General features: G+C 41.4%; 1 protein-coding gene across 12 annotated transcripts in view; it reads right to left on the reverse strand.

The window, feature by feature from the left end:
- The window catches only part of ERC2 (ELKS/RAB6-interacting/CAST family member 2), a 960,889-nt gene that overhangs the window by 919,568 nt on the left and 28,630 nt on the right, over positions 1–12,691 (reverse strand). For all 12 annotated transcript variants that reach the window (XR_010947074.1, XR_010947075.1, XM_067754789.1 and 9 more), the window contains one exon: positions 9,451–10,247. Coding sequence is in view for 10 of the 12 variants with exons in the window: in XM_067754789.1 (XP_067610890.1) it covers positions 9,451–10,107 (657 nt within the window). In the remaining 2 variants the exon portion in view is untranslated. The remainder of the gene's footprint in view (positions 1–9,450; positions 10,248–12,691) is intronic.

The following is a 12,691-nucleotide window of genomic DNA, read 5'->3' on the forward strand; positions in this document are numbered from 1 at the left end:
TTCACAGAAAAATAGAGAAGAAATTGCACGTGCCAGAATTCTGTTTGTCAGGCTGCTCTAGCTCTTGGCTGCATGCCCACATTCTGCCTAAAACCTACTTCCCAAACTTTTGAGAATGCTTTCCACAGCTTTCAGAACCTGACCTTTAGAGCAGCTTTATCTATGTGTGTGTGAAATAGATTTACAATTTTCTCTACTCCTGCAAAGCCAAACCACTTATTGAGTCCAAATACCAACTGGGGATGGTGGGAATTTGCACACAGATGTCAGTGGACTCCAAAATAACAACACAGGAGCTCCACCTGCAACTAATTATAGAAACTGAAATTGCACTCTGGCCAGAAGAGGCCAGGTTCAGAACCCACCCCATCTGCTTTGGCCCATAAAATCACTCTGTTACTTCTTCTCCTGTCAATATAGACTTGCTTCTTAAATTCCTCTGAGGATGTTGTCTATAGGGAATTTTATTAGGCAGTGAATACTTTGGGGGTGACCAATTCCCTCTGCCTTCCCCTCCCAGAGCTTGGTTTCAATAAGTGCCTTCAGCACAAGTGAGACTAAAATAATCTATTCATTGAAATATTCCAAAATGTTTTCTTTGGTTGATTGTGTGCTGTTGCTATCCCATAGCCAAAATAAAGTGATCCAGAGAGAAAATGGAAGATGGAAGTCATTTAGTTCTCCCAAGGTCTGGCATGCAAGAATGTTTATTTTCTTCCCATTAGCCAAGTCTTTCATAAGAAAACCTGGGAATAAAAATCTGTAAGGCTACAAATGCAGTGCACATGGCTGATCCTAGGGCTGACTGCAAGAGATTACTGAGGCAAAAATCAGCTGACATCTGTGACAAAGATGTATCGCTCACTTCAAATCATTCTCCTACATTCTGGCAAACAAAGAAATCAACTGTTGGATCCATGCCATCTCATCTATCTTCAGAACCAAAGGAAGTTTTCACCTACCGACAAAAGGTATTTAAAATTGTGGTTTCAGTCTAAGTAGGGCATTGCCTAAGTCTGGACCAAAGTTTTTCCACCTTTCTGGAAAGGTGGACAAAAGCTACTATTCTCTGAAGAGCTGAGGAAGACTATTTCAAGACGAAGAAGATGGAATTTTTTTTTTCTTCTGAGATTCAGCATTCCAAGTTATGTTGTGGTACCAAACTAGTTCATATTCCCTAGTTCTAAATCCATGCGCCTATGAACATTGGGCAAAACACACACAGGCACTCGCTCTTCAAATCAGAGTTAAAGTGAAAAAACTTACAGATATGACATATGATTGACTTCTTAATTTCTCAAATCTCTTGATATGACTTACAAGCTCTTAGAACATTTGGAGAAAGAGGGTGACTAAGGACAGCTCAAGTCAGCGCAGTGGACACCTGCTTTTGTCCTAGAGCATCCCTTCACCCTTCATGTCAGTTTCTTTAGAGAATTGCTCCTCTCCCAATGCCTGCAGTTCTAATAGGTCACCAGTCATGGTAACCCCTTCTCACATACCTGTCCCCTGCCACCACACACACTCACTAAGACCTGGAGAAAGAATATAACCAAGGCAGGACCAAAGTCCTTCCATAAATTTTCTAAATGATAAATGAAGATACAGGGATCTCTTACAGCTTCAATTATGACCTACCACATGAAGCAGAAAATGAGGCTCACACGTACAGGCAGATATTGAGAACCAGAAATGAAGCAATGGGGAGAGACAAAGTCCTGCTACAGTTTGAGGCCCTGGATCCAGTCAACCCCAAGCTCCATACCTGAGCCTTTCTGCAATTTCATTGCAGGAACTAATAAATTTCCATTTTCGCTTATACAGGCTAGCAGTAGCATTCGTGTCACGACTTAAGAGTATTTCCCAATACCATTAGTAAGTAGGTTTCTTCATTCTCATGTGTAAGGTCCTTTAAGGTCTCATTTCACCTCACTGAAATGCACCTATTTTTATGGTTATGATGACTGGTGATAATTAGAATAATAATTAACAGTTCATGATTTTCTATGTTTTATCAGTTAGGATGGTACTAAGCTGCAAGTAATAGGATACCCAACCAGCAGTGACTTAAACAACTGGGGGTTTATTTTCTCACATGACTAGAAGTCTGGAGGCAGGCCATTGCTGGGGCTGGTGCAACTGCTCAGAGATGGTAAGACATATGTCTCTATGCTTTTCTTGTCCTTCCTTCCATGGTTACTAACAGGCAACATATTGACACTAAAGACAGAAAGAAGGAGGAAGGAGCACTGCTGGTGACATTTATTCCTTTATCAGGAAAATAAAAGTTTGCCTAGAATCTCCCAGATTTCCACTTGAGTTTCATTGGTCAGTCACCTCAGGAAGGGGAGGAGGAGCCTGAAGGTGAGCCACTAACCAGGCATCATTAAGATATTAGAAGGCCCAGCCACTGAAGGAAACTTTGACCACACTGAAAGGGTTCATCCACTTCAGAAGTCTCAAACTTAATGCCACAATTCCAGAGCTGCTCTTAAAGAAGTCTTTCCCAAAGTATGGCCTTTATACCCTTAGTTCTAGGAATATTTATAGTTTGTGACAGATAGGATTTGTATGTGTATATATATATATATATATATATATATATGTATATATTCACTTCACTCCCTTTCTGCTTTGTAGGGAGTAGATTTCCCTGACCCCACTGACTTTGGACTTGGCCACATAACATGCTTTAGTCAACAGGATGTTAGTGGACATGATGCAAGCAGAGGCGTTAAATGCATCTATGTGGTTTGGTTGGATCACTTGGTGTCTGTGATCCACCATCAGAAGATAAAGCCCTGAATAGCTGCTGTTCCAAAGAGAATGTGGAAACACGTGGAACGTACCTGAATCCCACTTTCAGCCTAGAGCCTGGTGCTCAGAGTCCAGACCTGCCCAACTAAGTTGCAGCCAACCTGTAAATGTGTAAGGGAGAGGTAAATGCTTATCTTCTTAAGCTAGCACGTTTTGGTATGGCTTGTTAGACAGCATTACTGCAGCAATAGCTGGCTAATACATAAATGCTCAGTTTAAGATAAAGTTTCATGGTCAAGTAAGTTTGGGAAATTGCTGGGTTAAGCAAGTTTAATAAATATGTTTAACTGCAAGAGTTAGAGCATTTCACATGCTGATATGTTATATTAGTCTGCTAGGACTGCCAAAACAAAGTACCACAAACTGGGTGGTTTAAACAATAGAAATTTATTGTCTCGCAGTTCTGGAGGCCAGAAGTTCGAGATCAAGGTGTCAGCAGGGTTCTTCCTTCTCAGGACTGTGAGGGAAGGATCCGTTCCAGGCGTATCTCTTTGGCTTATAGATGGCCATCTTCACCCTGTCTCTTCCACTGGTCTTCTCTCTGTGCATGTCTATGCCTGTGTCCAAATTTCTCCTTTTAATAAGGACACCAGTCATATTGGATTAGGCCCACCCTAAGGACCTCATTTTAACTTGATTACCTCTGTAAAGACCTTATTTCCAAATAAAGTCACATTCTGAAGTACTGAGGGTTAAGACTCCAACATATCTTTTTTTAGGGGGGACAGAATTCAACCCAAAATATAGTGTTTGAATTTCTAGGAGAGGACTATGTAGTATGTAGTGTCTTAAGTTTATTTGACCAGAAGATCCCCTTTGGAAAGTGTCATTTCCCTGGACACGCTTTGGAAACCTGACTTTGAGGGATCCATGGATCTCAGAGTAGTAGAAGGAATGGTGCCCAAAAGAAGATATAGGGTAAGACAGATCTGAGTAGTGAATATATTTAAGTACCACCCACAAACCTGATGGGACCCGACTCTCCAGGGATAAGCCCTTGATCTCATAAACACTCAGTAGTCAAGGTTACTGCAGCTGCATTTAACTGTCAATGGACACCCCTTCACAATGCAGCTGCCTCACCACCTTTTCAGCAGGAGATAGAATTAATTCTGTCACCCACTTCCAACTGGTACAACTCTTCATATCTGAACACTCACAGTGAAATGAATATTTTAGAACAGAGTTGAATGACCTCTGTTGAAATGGCCCTGCAGTTATATAAATAAAAGAAAAAATAATAATGAAGGAAACACGGAAATGTGATCCACCTCGACCTTTTCAAGTTACAGGCTCAAAATGAGAATCAATAAATCATATATGAAACTAGTTCTAAAACTCATCAAAAACCCTTATTAATATTGATTTAGAGTAGATTATTTTCTATTGTGTTAAGCCAGAAATAGAAATTATCACATAACCATTGCTTAAAAGCCATAACATTCCCCAGACAGGTTTACTTACACTTCTTAGGTTACGTTTCCCAGTGACCTTGTCCCACTTCTGCACACACGAGATGGGTAAATATTAGATCTAGTACAATCTTCCAGAGTATGATGCTATTTATATTCATGAAGATCCTTGACTAGCCATGCATGAATTAGGAAAATGTCTAAAAACTGCTTTATGTACGCCTAATTTGGAAAAAATAATCCAATAAAAATACAAAGTTTGGGACTTCCCTCGTGGCGCAGTGGTTAAGAATCCGCCTGCCAATGCAGGGGACACGGGTTCGAGCCCTGGTCCAGGAAGATCCCACATGCCACGGAACAACGAAGCCCGTGCACCACAACTACTGAGCCTGTGCTCTAGAGCCAGCGAGCCACAACTACTGAGCCCACGTACCACAACTACTGAAGCCCGTGCACCTAGAGCCTGTGCTCCACAATGAGAAGCCACCGCAATGAGAAGCCCGTGCACTACAACGAAGAGTAGCCCCCGCTCGCCACAACTAGAGAAAGCCGAAAGCCCGCACTCAGCAATGCAGACCCAACACAGCCAAATATAAATAAATAAATAATAATAATTTTAAAAATACAAAGTTAATAATTGCATTAAAAATCCAGGGATATGAAAAGTTATAACCCATATGTACAAAACTGCAAGATATAAGTCCTTATGAACTTTCTGAAAATGTATTTTCTACCATGTTTTCTCTCTCTGATCTCCATTGTATGGGTAAATAGAATGGGGTTGTAAAGAAAAGACCACCATATCATCTTTTAGAGAAAAACGGGTCACTTAACTTCCCCATACACAGTTGCATTCTCTTGCCCCCAACAACCACTCTAACCCCACAGGCCATTAAAAATAAAAAGAGGACTACCTCAAGTGGCAGCCTAACATCTATTCTAAATCTTTTCTCCTCATCTCTCCCCAAATCAGTCTACAGGTGTGACATTGACAGCACGAGACTCCACCCCACTCTTCCTCCAACAAGAAAATACATCGTGAAGCAAAAAGCTCAAGTGCTGGAATACAGATAACTCCGCATCCATGCACTCTGGTTTCTACAAACAAACCAAAAAGTCCACACATCAGTACTGCAACTTAGTAACCCAAATGTATTTCTATACATGCAGATCTTTGTGGCTGAGCAGTAGGGCCTTGGAGAGAACCTAGGAAGTGTGAATGGGAAGGGGGTCTGGGGTGGAATATCCATCCAGGAACCTGGGCATCTACCCTTCACACATAAGAAATTTGGTCATAGCCACCTACCCATTGGCTCCAAGGTCTGTACTTCCTTTAACACAGGGCGGGTGTTCAACATCCTCCCTTAGATCTGGAGTTGGGTTCAGCTTCCTCTGACAGAACCAAAAGGACTTCAAAATATACCGCAAAGTATTGATGAATGGGAGACCTCTGTAACACTGCACATAAGGGTGAAAGGTTTGTGCCTGTGATCATTAAATTCACAGAACTATGAATTTCATATACAAGAGCATTCAAATATCCTCACCTCCACACTATAATGGACCTGCTTCCCATTTCTATTCACATAGCACAATTCAAATCATTTTAGATCACCTGAATTTAGTTAGTGAAATTCTAATTATCCAAATACCCCCTGGTAGAACTACATTTGTTGTTGTGGTTGTTAAGAAACCACAATCAAGTGTTGTTTCTCTCTTTTACATTCTTTTCTTCCATACAGAAAAGTTTAAGAAGAAATAAATTCCTAATTAAGAACAAAAATCATAATTAAACTAAATTACATTCTTAATCATTCTATCAAAACTAGTCATGTTTTTCACCTAACATATGAAGTGTGATCTTCCTATCATACTAAGATTCTATTCATAGCTCAGTGATCCTATAAGGAGGTAGTAAGCCTAAAGTTAAGATCTTACATGTTGGCATAAAATAGACCAAAGCCTTAAAGCCCAGCTCTGTCACTTACCAGCTGTGTGAACTTGGGCAAGCTGCTTATTCTCTCTACATTTATTCTTAATCTGTAAAATGAGAAAAAATCTAGCACCTACCTCAGATGATTGATGCAAACACTAAATAAGATGATGTACACAAAGCTCTAAGCACAATGCCTAGTACATAGTAAGCCCCCAACTGATGTCTACTGATTGCAGTAGCAGTAATGATAGAAACAGCAGCAACGGCAGAACTCTGGATTCTTCCCCAAACTTTATTTCATCTCGCTCCACTTTCTGACAAATATAAAAACTCCACTGGTAGAAATTTTTAGTGCTCCTTCATATCTGACTCTCCTCTCCTTCCTGGAAAGAAGAGAGGACTACACCTCACACCCCCTTGCATTTGTGTCACTTCCAGTCCAAGGAACTGAAAAGCCAATGTGCCACCACAGGCACTCTTTTCCTCTGCCGTAGCAACACTTGAAGCCACGTGCCAAGATGAGGAAAGCCTGGATCCTGAGTCACTACCTGGAGGAGAGCTACCCTGGCGAGTCACTTGACCTGCTTCATAACTTCAGGTGAATAAGAAATAAATCTCTGATGGGTTAAGCCACTGAGATTTGAGGTCTGTTGATTACTGCAGCAGGATCGACCCTATTCTGACCAACAGGTATTCATATACCCCTGAAAGGGATCCTGATATACTTCTGTGGGGGGGGGGCACTTCAGTTTTTTTAAATACCTTGCTTTTTGTCAACTTTTATATTCTTTACTTTGTAATACTACTTCATATTGCAAGTAAATTGACTTTTCAAAATCTCCATGCCTCTTCCTCCTTTTATATTTTTAACCTAAAAAAGAAAATAATTATAGTTTACTTATATTTAATATACAGATTAAGACTAGGGCTTTCACTGTGTCATATGTTGCATAGTCATATGTCACCCACAGTAACCAAGGTAGCCTGTGATCATAGTAGGTTCCAGAACAAGGAAGAGGTTCCCTCAAATATTCACTTGCTTCTGGCTAAGGTAACATGGGACAGTTAAGTGGAATTGTGGATATTACCTGCTTTAAACTGAACTATGTCTTACAAAATAGACAAGGGGCTTAAAATGTTTTTAGTCAAAGCAAAAAGGTTTTGTGTGTCGTTAAAATGTACCTCAATAAATTATTTATTTTATTTTTTCTTTTCCATATTAATTCTTTGTGAATGTCAAAGAAGAAACATAATATATTGGCACAGTAGCACATTGTGTAATTTATAAATAAATATACATGTATAAGTAGGGATCTGTGCTCAAAAATTTTTTTAATGATAAAACCATAAGAAACAAGTAATTTTGCAGCTGACAGTTTTAAAAATGGCTTCCAAACTTTTTGTCATTACTTGCATCATTCCTAAACTGCTTTAACCATTTTCCAAAACAACTAAAAAAGGAAGAAAACCAGTACAGAACTGGGGAAATGGACTTCATAAACCAGCAAAGTCAGAAAAAAGCAGAAATGATAGTGAAGGGCATTGATTTGACTTAGGAATGAAGAACAAAGCTTTCTGTTCCAACCAAAAATCATATTTCCACATCTGAAAACCAGCAAAGGCTCTGTCAGATAATCAAAGGGATAAGGTGATTGCTTTCTGCACATAGAAGGAAAACGAAGAGCAGATTCTCAGATAATCAAAGGGATAAGGTGATTGCTTTCCGCACGTAGAAGGAAAACGAAGAGCAGATTCTCATACAGATCAGAAATGCTTCTACAAACGCTTGGACTCCAAAGGGGTGGCAGCCAGGGAAACAGATAGAAGCCAGCAGATGACCCCAAGAAAGGCAGAGAGCTTCCTTAGGACAGCATCAGGACCAACTATCAGAGAATGACTAGTTCAGCCAAGTTAAAGTTACCTCCAGCTTCTACAGAAAGTTAAATGACATCTGGGAATTTTTTCCAGCCAAATGGCACAACAGCCTCTACTTCCCATCTCTTAGCATTTATCTCACTGCTAATAAGAGGTGAAGCTGGGATATAAACCCAGGCATGTCTTACTCCAAAGCCCCTATGAACAGCAGCATATAAATGAGCCTCACAGTATAGGTAGGATTTGAAAATGAAGACTAGCTGGGACTGAACAAAAAGAGGCAGGGAGAGGGGATGCTGAGAAGGCCACGAATGGAAAGGAACAGAAGGGAAAGGAGGTGGGAAACTTTGAGTATGTGCAAGAATTACCAAGTGGTAGTGCAGGTAGCACAGAAGATGTGGAAGGAGGTGGTATGAGATAAGACTGGAAAGGCTGGCTCAGGCATTCCAGTAGAAGGTACTGTAGGCTCAGCCAGAGGTACACTTCATTCTGGAGGCAATGAGTAATTATTGAGAGCTTTAAAGCAGGGGAATGGCATAACTGCAGGTAGACAATGGGAAAACTAATCTTGCTATGACATGGAAGATGGATCAAAAAAGAGTAAGCACATAGTAGGTGCTTAATTAATATTGAATGAATAAAGGTAGAAAGACCAGGTTAAAATTTATTGTGTTTCTCTAACATGACATCAAACCCATCCTATCCAATCCCATTTAATATTGTTCAGTTTGCTATTTAGTGAACCAACTTCCTTCATTCTAGAAGGAAATGTTGCTGGTGCATTAAAAAAAAAATCAATTCACCAGTCAAAGGTGGCCCTCTAAATGTTGCTGTTAAAGTGTCTACTCTTGGGCTTCCCTGGTGGCTCAGTGGTTGAGAGTCCGCCTGCCGATGCAGGGGACGTGGGTTCCTGCCCCGGTCCGGGAGGATCCCACATGCCGCGGAGTGGCTGGGCCCGTGAGCCATGGCTGCTGAGCCTGCGCGTCCAGAGCCTGTGCTCCGCAACGGGAGAGGCCACAGCAGTGAGAGGCCCACATACCGCAAAAAAAAAGTGTCTACTCTTGCAAAAATCAACGTTTTCCTCTTCTATTCAGAAGGAAGTACATCTGAGCTGCTCTTGTGACTACTGAAAAAGAAAACAAAAATAACCAAGTATAAAGTTAGCCAATGAGGAGTGATCCCCCCTCTTCTGCAACAATGTGAAAAGGTTATTGGAAAACAAGGAGACCACAAGCTGTAACCTTATATTTCCTGTGCCCTCTGCTAGTCTCCGAGTCAAACACATACTAAGCCATAGCTATCTTGATGAAGCCAAACTTTCTTCTGCACAGGCCGTGGTACCATCTGCAAACCATCAACTACTCCGTGAGAAGCCAAGGCTGAAAAACACTGAGATGAGTCATAACCTACCTGATTTTCTTCATGGGAAACCCTCATCTGCTCCTTGAGGACAGACATCCGGGCTGCCTCTTCTTTCCTCAAGACTCTCTCCTTCTTGAGCTCAGGACTCCAGAAAGTCTTAATACTGTTCATGGAAGACCCCAACTTGCTGTCCTTGATGTCTAACTCTTTCCGGAGGAGGTCATTCTCTCTCTGAAGTTCCTTGAGCTGGGCTTGAAGGTCCAACATTGTGCTATCCCTTACCTGCCTCAACATGGAGGGGACCTGGTGGTGATGATGATGGGATGAGCTGGTCAGACCGCCATGTTGATCCGTGTATGAAAGGACATCTGTGTGGGAAAGTCCAGCAGAGGCAATATTGGGACTACTCCCCATAGCTGTGACTCGGCCTCCATATACAGCTCGATTTGTGGCCCTTCCCAGAGTCATGGTGCCCTTTGGGTAAGTTGTTGAAGCCACCCCCTCATGATCGCTCAGATACATGGGTCCAGACGTAGCATAGGCTGCATTAAGGGACTGGATATTCTCCATGGACAGAGTCTTGCCTGTTCCTCCACCTCCCCCACTACTTGTTCTTCGGTGGCCCAAACGAGGAGACCTTGGCAAACGAGGAGATCTGGAAGGGCTACCTTCCAGATTGGTGATTGTTCTTGCACTTCCATACATTTTTCTTCTATTATGAGGTGCTACAGAAGAGAAGGAATGCTATACTAAGTTGGAGATTAAGCCAATATTTCCACTGTTGGCCAGAATTTTCACTGCATTATTTTCATAGTCTGTACCAGAAAATGCATCCAATCAGAGATCTGAAAAATGAGAAAAAAAGATAATCAAAAACAAATTTCTTTAGAACTCTGACTGTTAATTGCATTATATTTTTAAAATATGTATATAGATGATAGATTGATGATGATAGAGTCACACCTATGCTTATTTAAAAATAATAGTGACCCCAAACTTTTACTTACTATACGTAAACATTTTGTAAACTCCCCCCAACCCTGCTCCCAAGCAAGGTGAAAAGTTCTCAGAGCAAAAAAGAAGCTCATTTTTCCTTAAGAAAATGAAGCTCTGCATTTCAGTCTGTGCTAAGTGACAGTTGGGACCTCCAGAAAAATTCACCATAGGATTCCTTATCATAGAGACCCTAGTTATAAAATACTCCATCCTAGGGACATGACCCCCATACACAAGTGGCTTGACAGTGACTCTGAGAAGTTGTTGCTTCTTAGGATGTCAAATAATAGTCAAGCAGGCTGTTACCTCCCTCTCCTGGAACCATTACAGACAATACTAATCCATCACAGTTCTCTTTCCCACAAAATCCAGAACTCTTCTCAACACAACACTCTAGATGGTTTACCAATCAATTGGTATTGACACGTGAGTCGGAATCTATTGGCCATCTTGGAGCTAGAAGAAAAAGGTGGCTCAACCAACAAGTCTCCTATACATATAGCCAGATTCTAAATGCTATCACCAAGGAACATGGCAGTCCTGTCTCTTTCCCCCTTCATACACATCTTTCAGACTACTGCTTTGAGAATTTTTTCCAGTTTGGTTGACATAAATATTCATATTAACCACTCTACAACTGTACAGAAATGGCACAGGGAAACAGTCCCCCATGTCAGAGTTCCTGGTCCCACAACAGCTAGAGAAAAGCTCCCTGTCATAGTTACTCAAGTACTTTGGTGCAGATTTACGTAGCTAGGGCTACAGGATTGTGATTATCCCTTCAGTGTTAGGATCCAAATGGCCTTAATGGGGTGCATCACGGCCTCCTGCTCTTCCTCTTAGGGTATGTTTAGTGTTCTTTCTTTTGCTTCAGCTTTTAAACACTAAGACCACAGATTTTGGAGAGGGGCCAACCGAGGTTCAAATATCCATTCTAACACTGACAAGCTGAGTGACCTTAGGCAAATTATTTAACTGTCACATGCTTCCCTTCTCTAATCAATAAAATGTGGGTAAAATCACCTTACTCGTATTGTGAGAAATAGGTAAGATGATGCTTTTAAAACACCCAGTTTGGTGCCTAGGACAGAATAGTCAATAAATAGTTTTTGTTGGTAGTATCAATAAGTGCATTAATAGCATTATACATCTTTTTTTACCTGCCTATCATTCATTCTCCCTCAGCTCTCCCACCCCGCCCCACCTTTCTGGTAATGCTCCCTATTTCTCTTAGAGAAATGGTTCCCAACTCTCTACCCACAGTTCATCAGGTTTAGGTGAGGCTGACTCCCTCCATTCTATCCTGGAGGGTGCCAGCGGTGAGAACATGACCCAGTCCTGGCCAATCATCATATTCCATCCACCAGACATGATAGCTGGTTTAGGGATAGGCATGTGACCCACATTGGTCCAAAAACACTCCCTATCATGACTTTAGCTGGAATAATTGGGAAAGATAAGCTCTTTTTTAGCTAGAATTACTTGCTTTCAAGATAGAGCTTCTGAGTACTACCATGTGGAAAGTGCTTCTCTGATAATGAAACTAACGCAAAGGAAAGCAGAGCCAAACTTTGAATAGTGTGAAATCAAACTGGGTGACATCACTTGAAACCCTGGATCCAGCAGTCATGACGCTACATCTATCCCTAGGCCATTTTAGCTACATATGCCAGGTAGACTGACTACATTAATGGTCTCAATTCTTTACCCCTTCCTGTATCTGGGTCCTTGGCTGTGCCCTCCCAATCTGACTCTGGGTTCAGTCATGTGACTTGCTTTGGCCAATAATGTGATAGCAAATGGGAAGCAAGCAGAGGCCTGAAATAGCACTTGTGCGTTTACCCTCTTGCTCATTTTCCTCTGCCATGGCAATTAGAACATGCCTAGTCTAGCCTGCTAAAAGATGAGAAACACAAAATAATAGTCAAGGTATCCTAGCCAATAGCCAGCCAACCCCAAGACATTTGAGTAAGCCCAGCCAAGATCAGCAGAGCGGCCTAGCAAACAAGCAGCCGACCACAGATGCATGAGTAAGTCCAGCTGACATCCAGTGAGCCCCATACACTCATAGACTAAATACATACTTCTGAGTATGTCACTGATGTTTTGTGGTTGGTTGTTTTGCAGCATTACTGAGGCAACAGAAAACTGATACATTCACCCATAAATTTTCTTTTTTGCTACGTTCAATTCGAATTAGGGTATCTGTCATTTATGCCCTAGAGAGTCCTCTATATAGTATGAAGAAATATTTTGCATACAGCTTTCTCCTAAAACGTCTCTCCAAAGAATT

This window comes from Pseudorca crassidens, chromosome 10, assembly GCF_039906515.1.
Source record: "Pseudorca crassidens isolate mPseCra1 chromosome 10, mPseCra1.hap1, whole genome shotgun sequence".
Taxonomy (NCBI): domain Eukaryota; kingdom Metazoa; phylum Chordata; class Mammalia; order Artiodactyla; family Delphinidae; genus Pseudorca; species Pseudorca crassidens.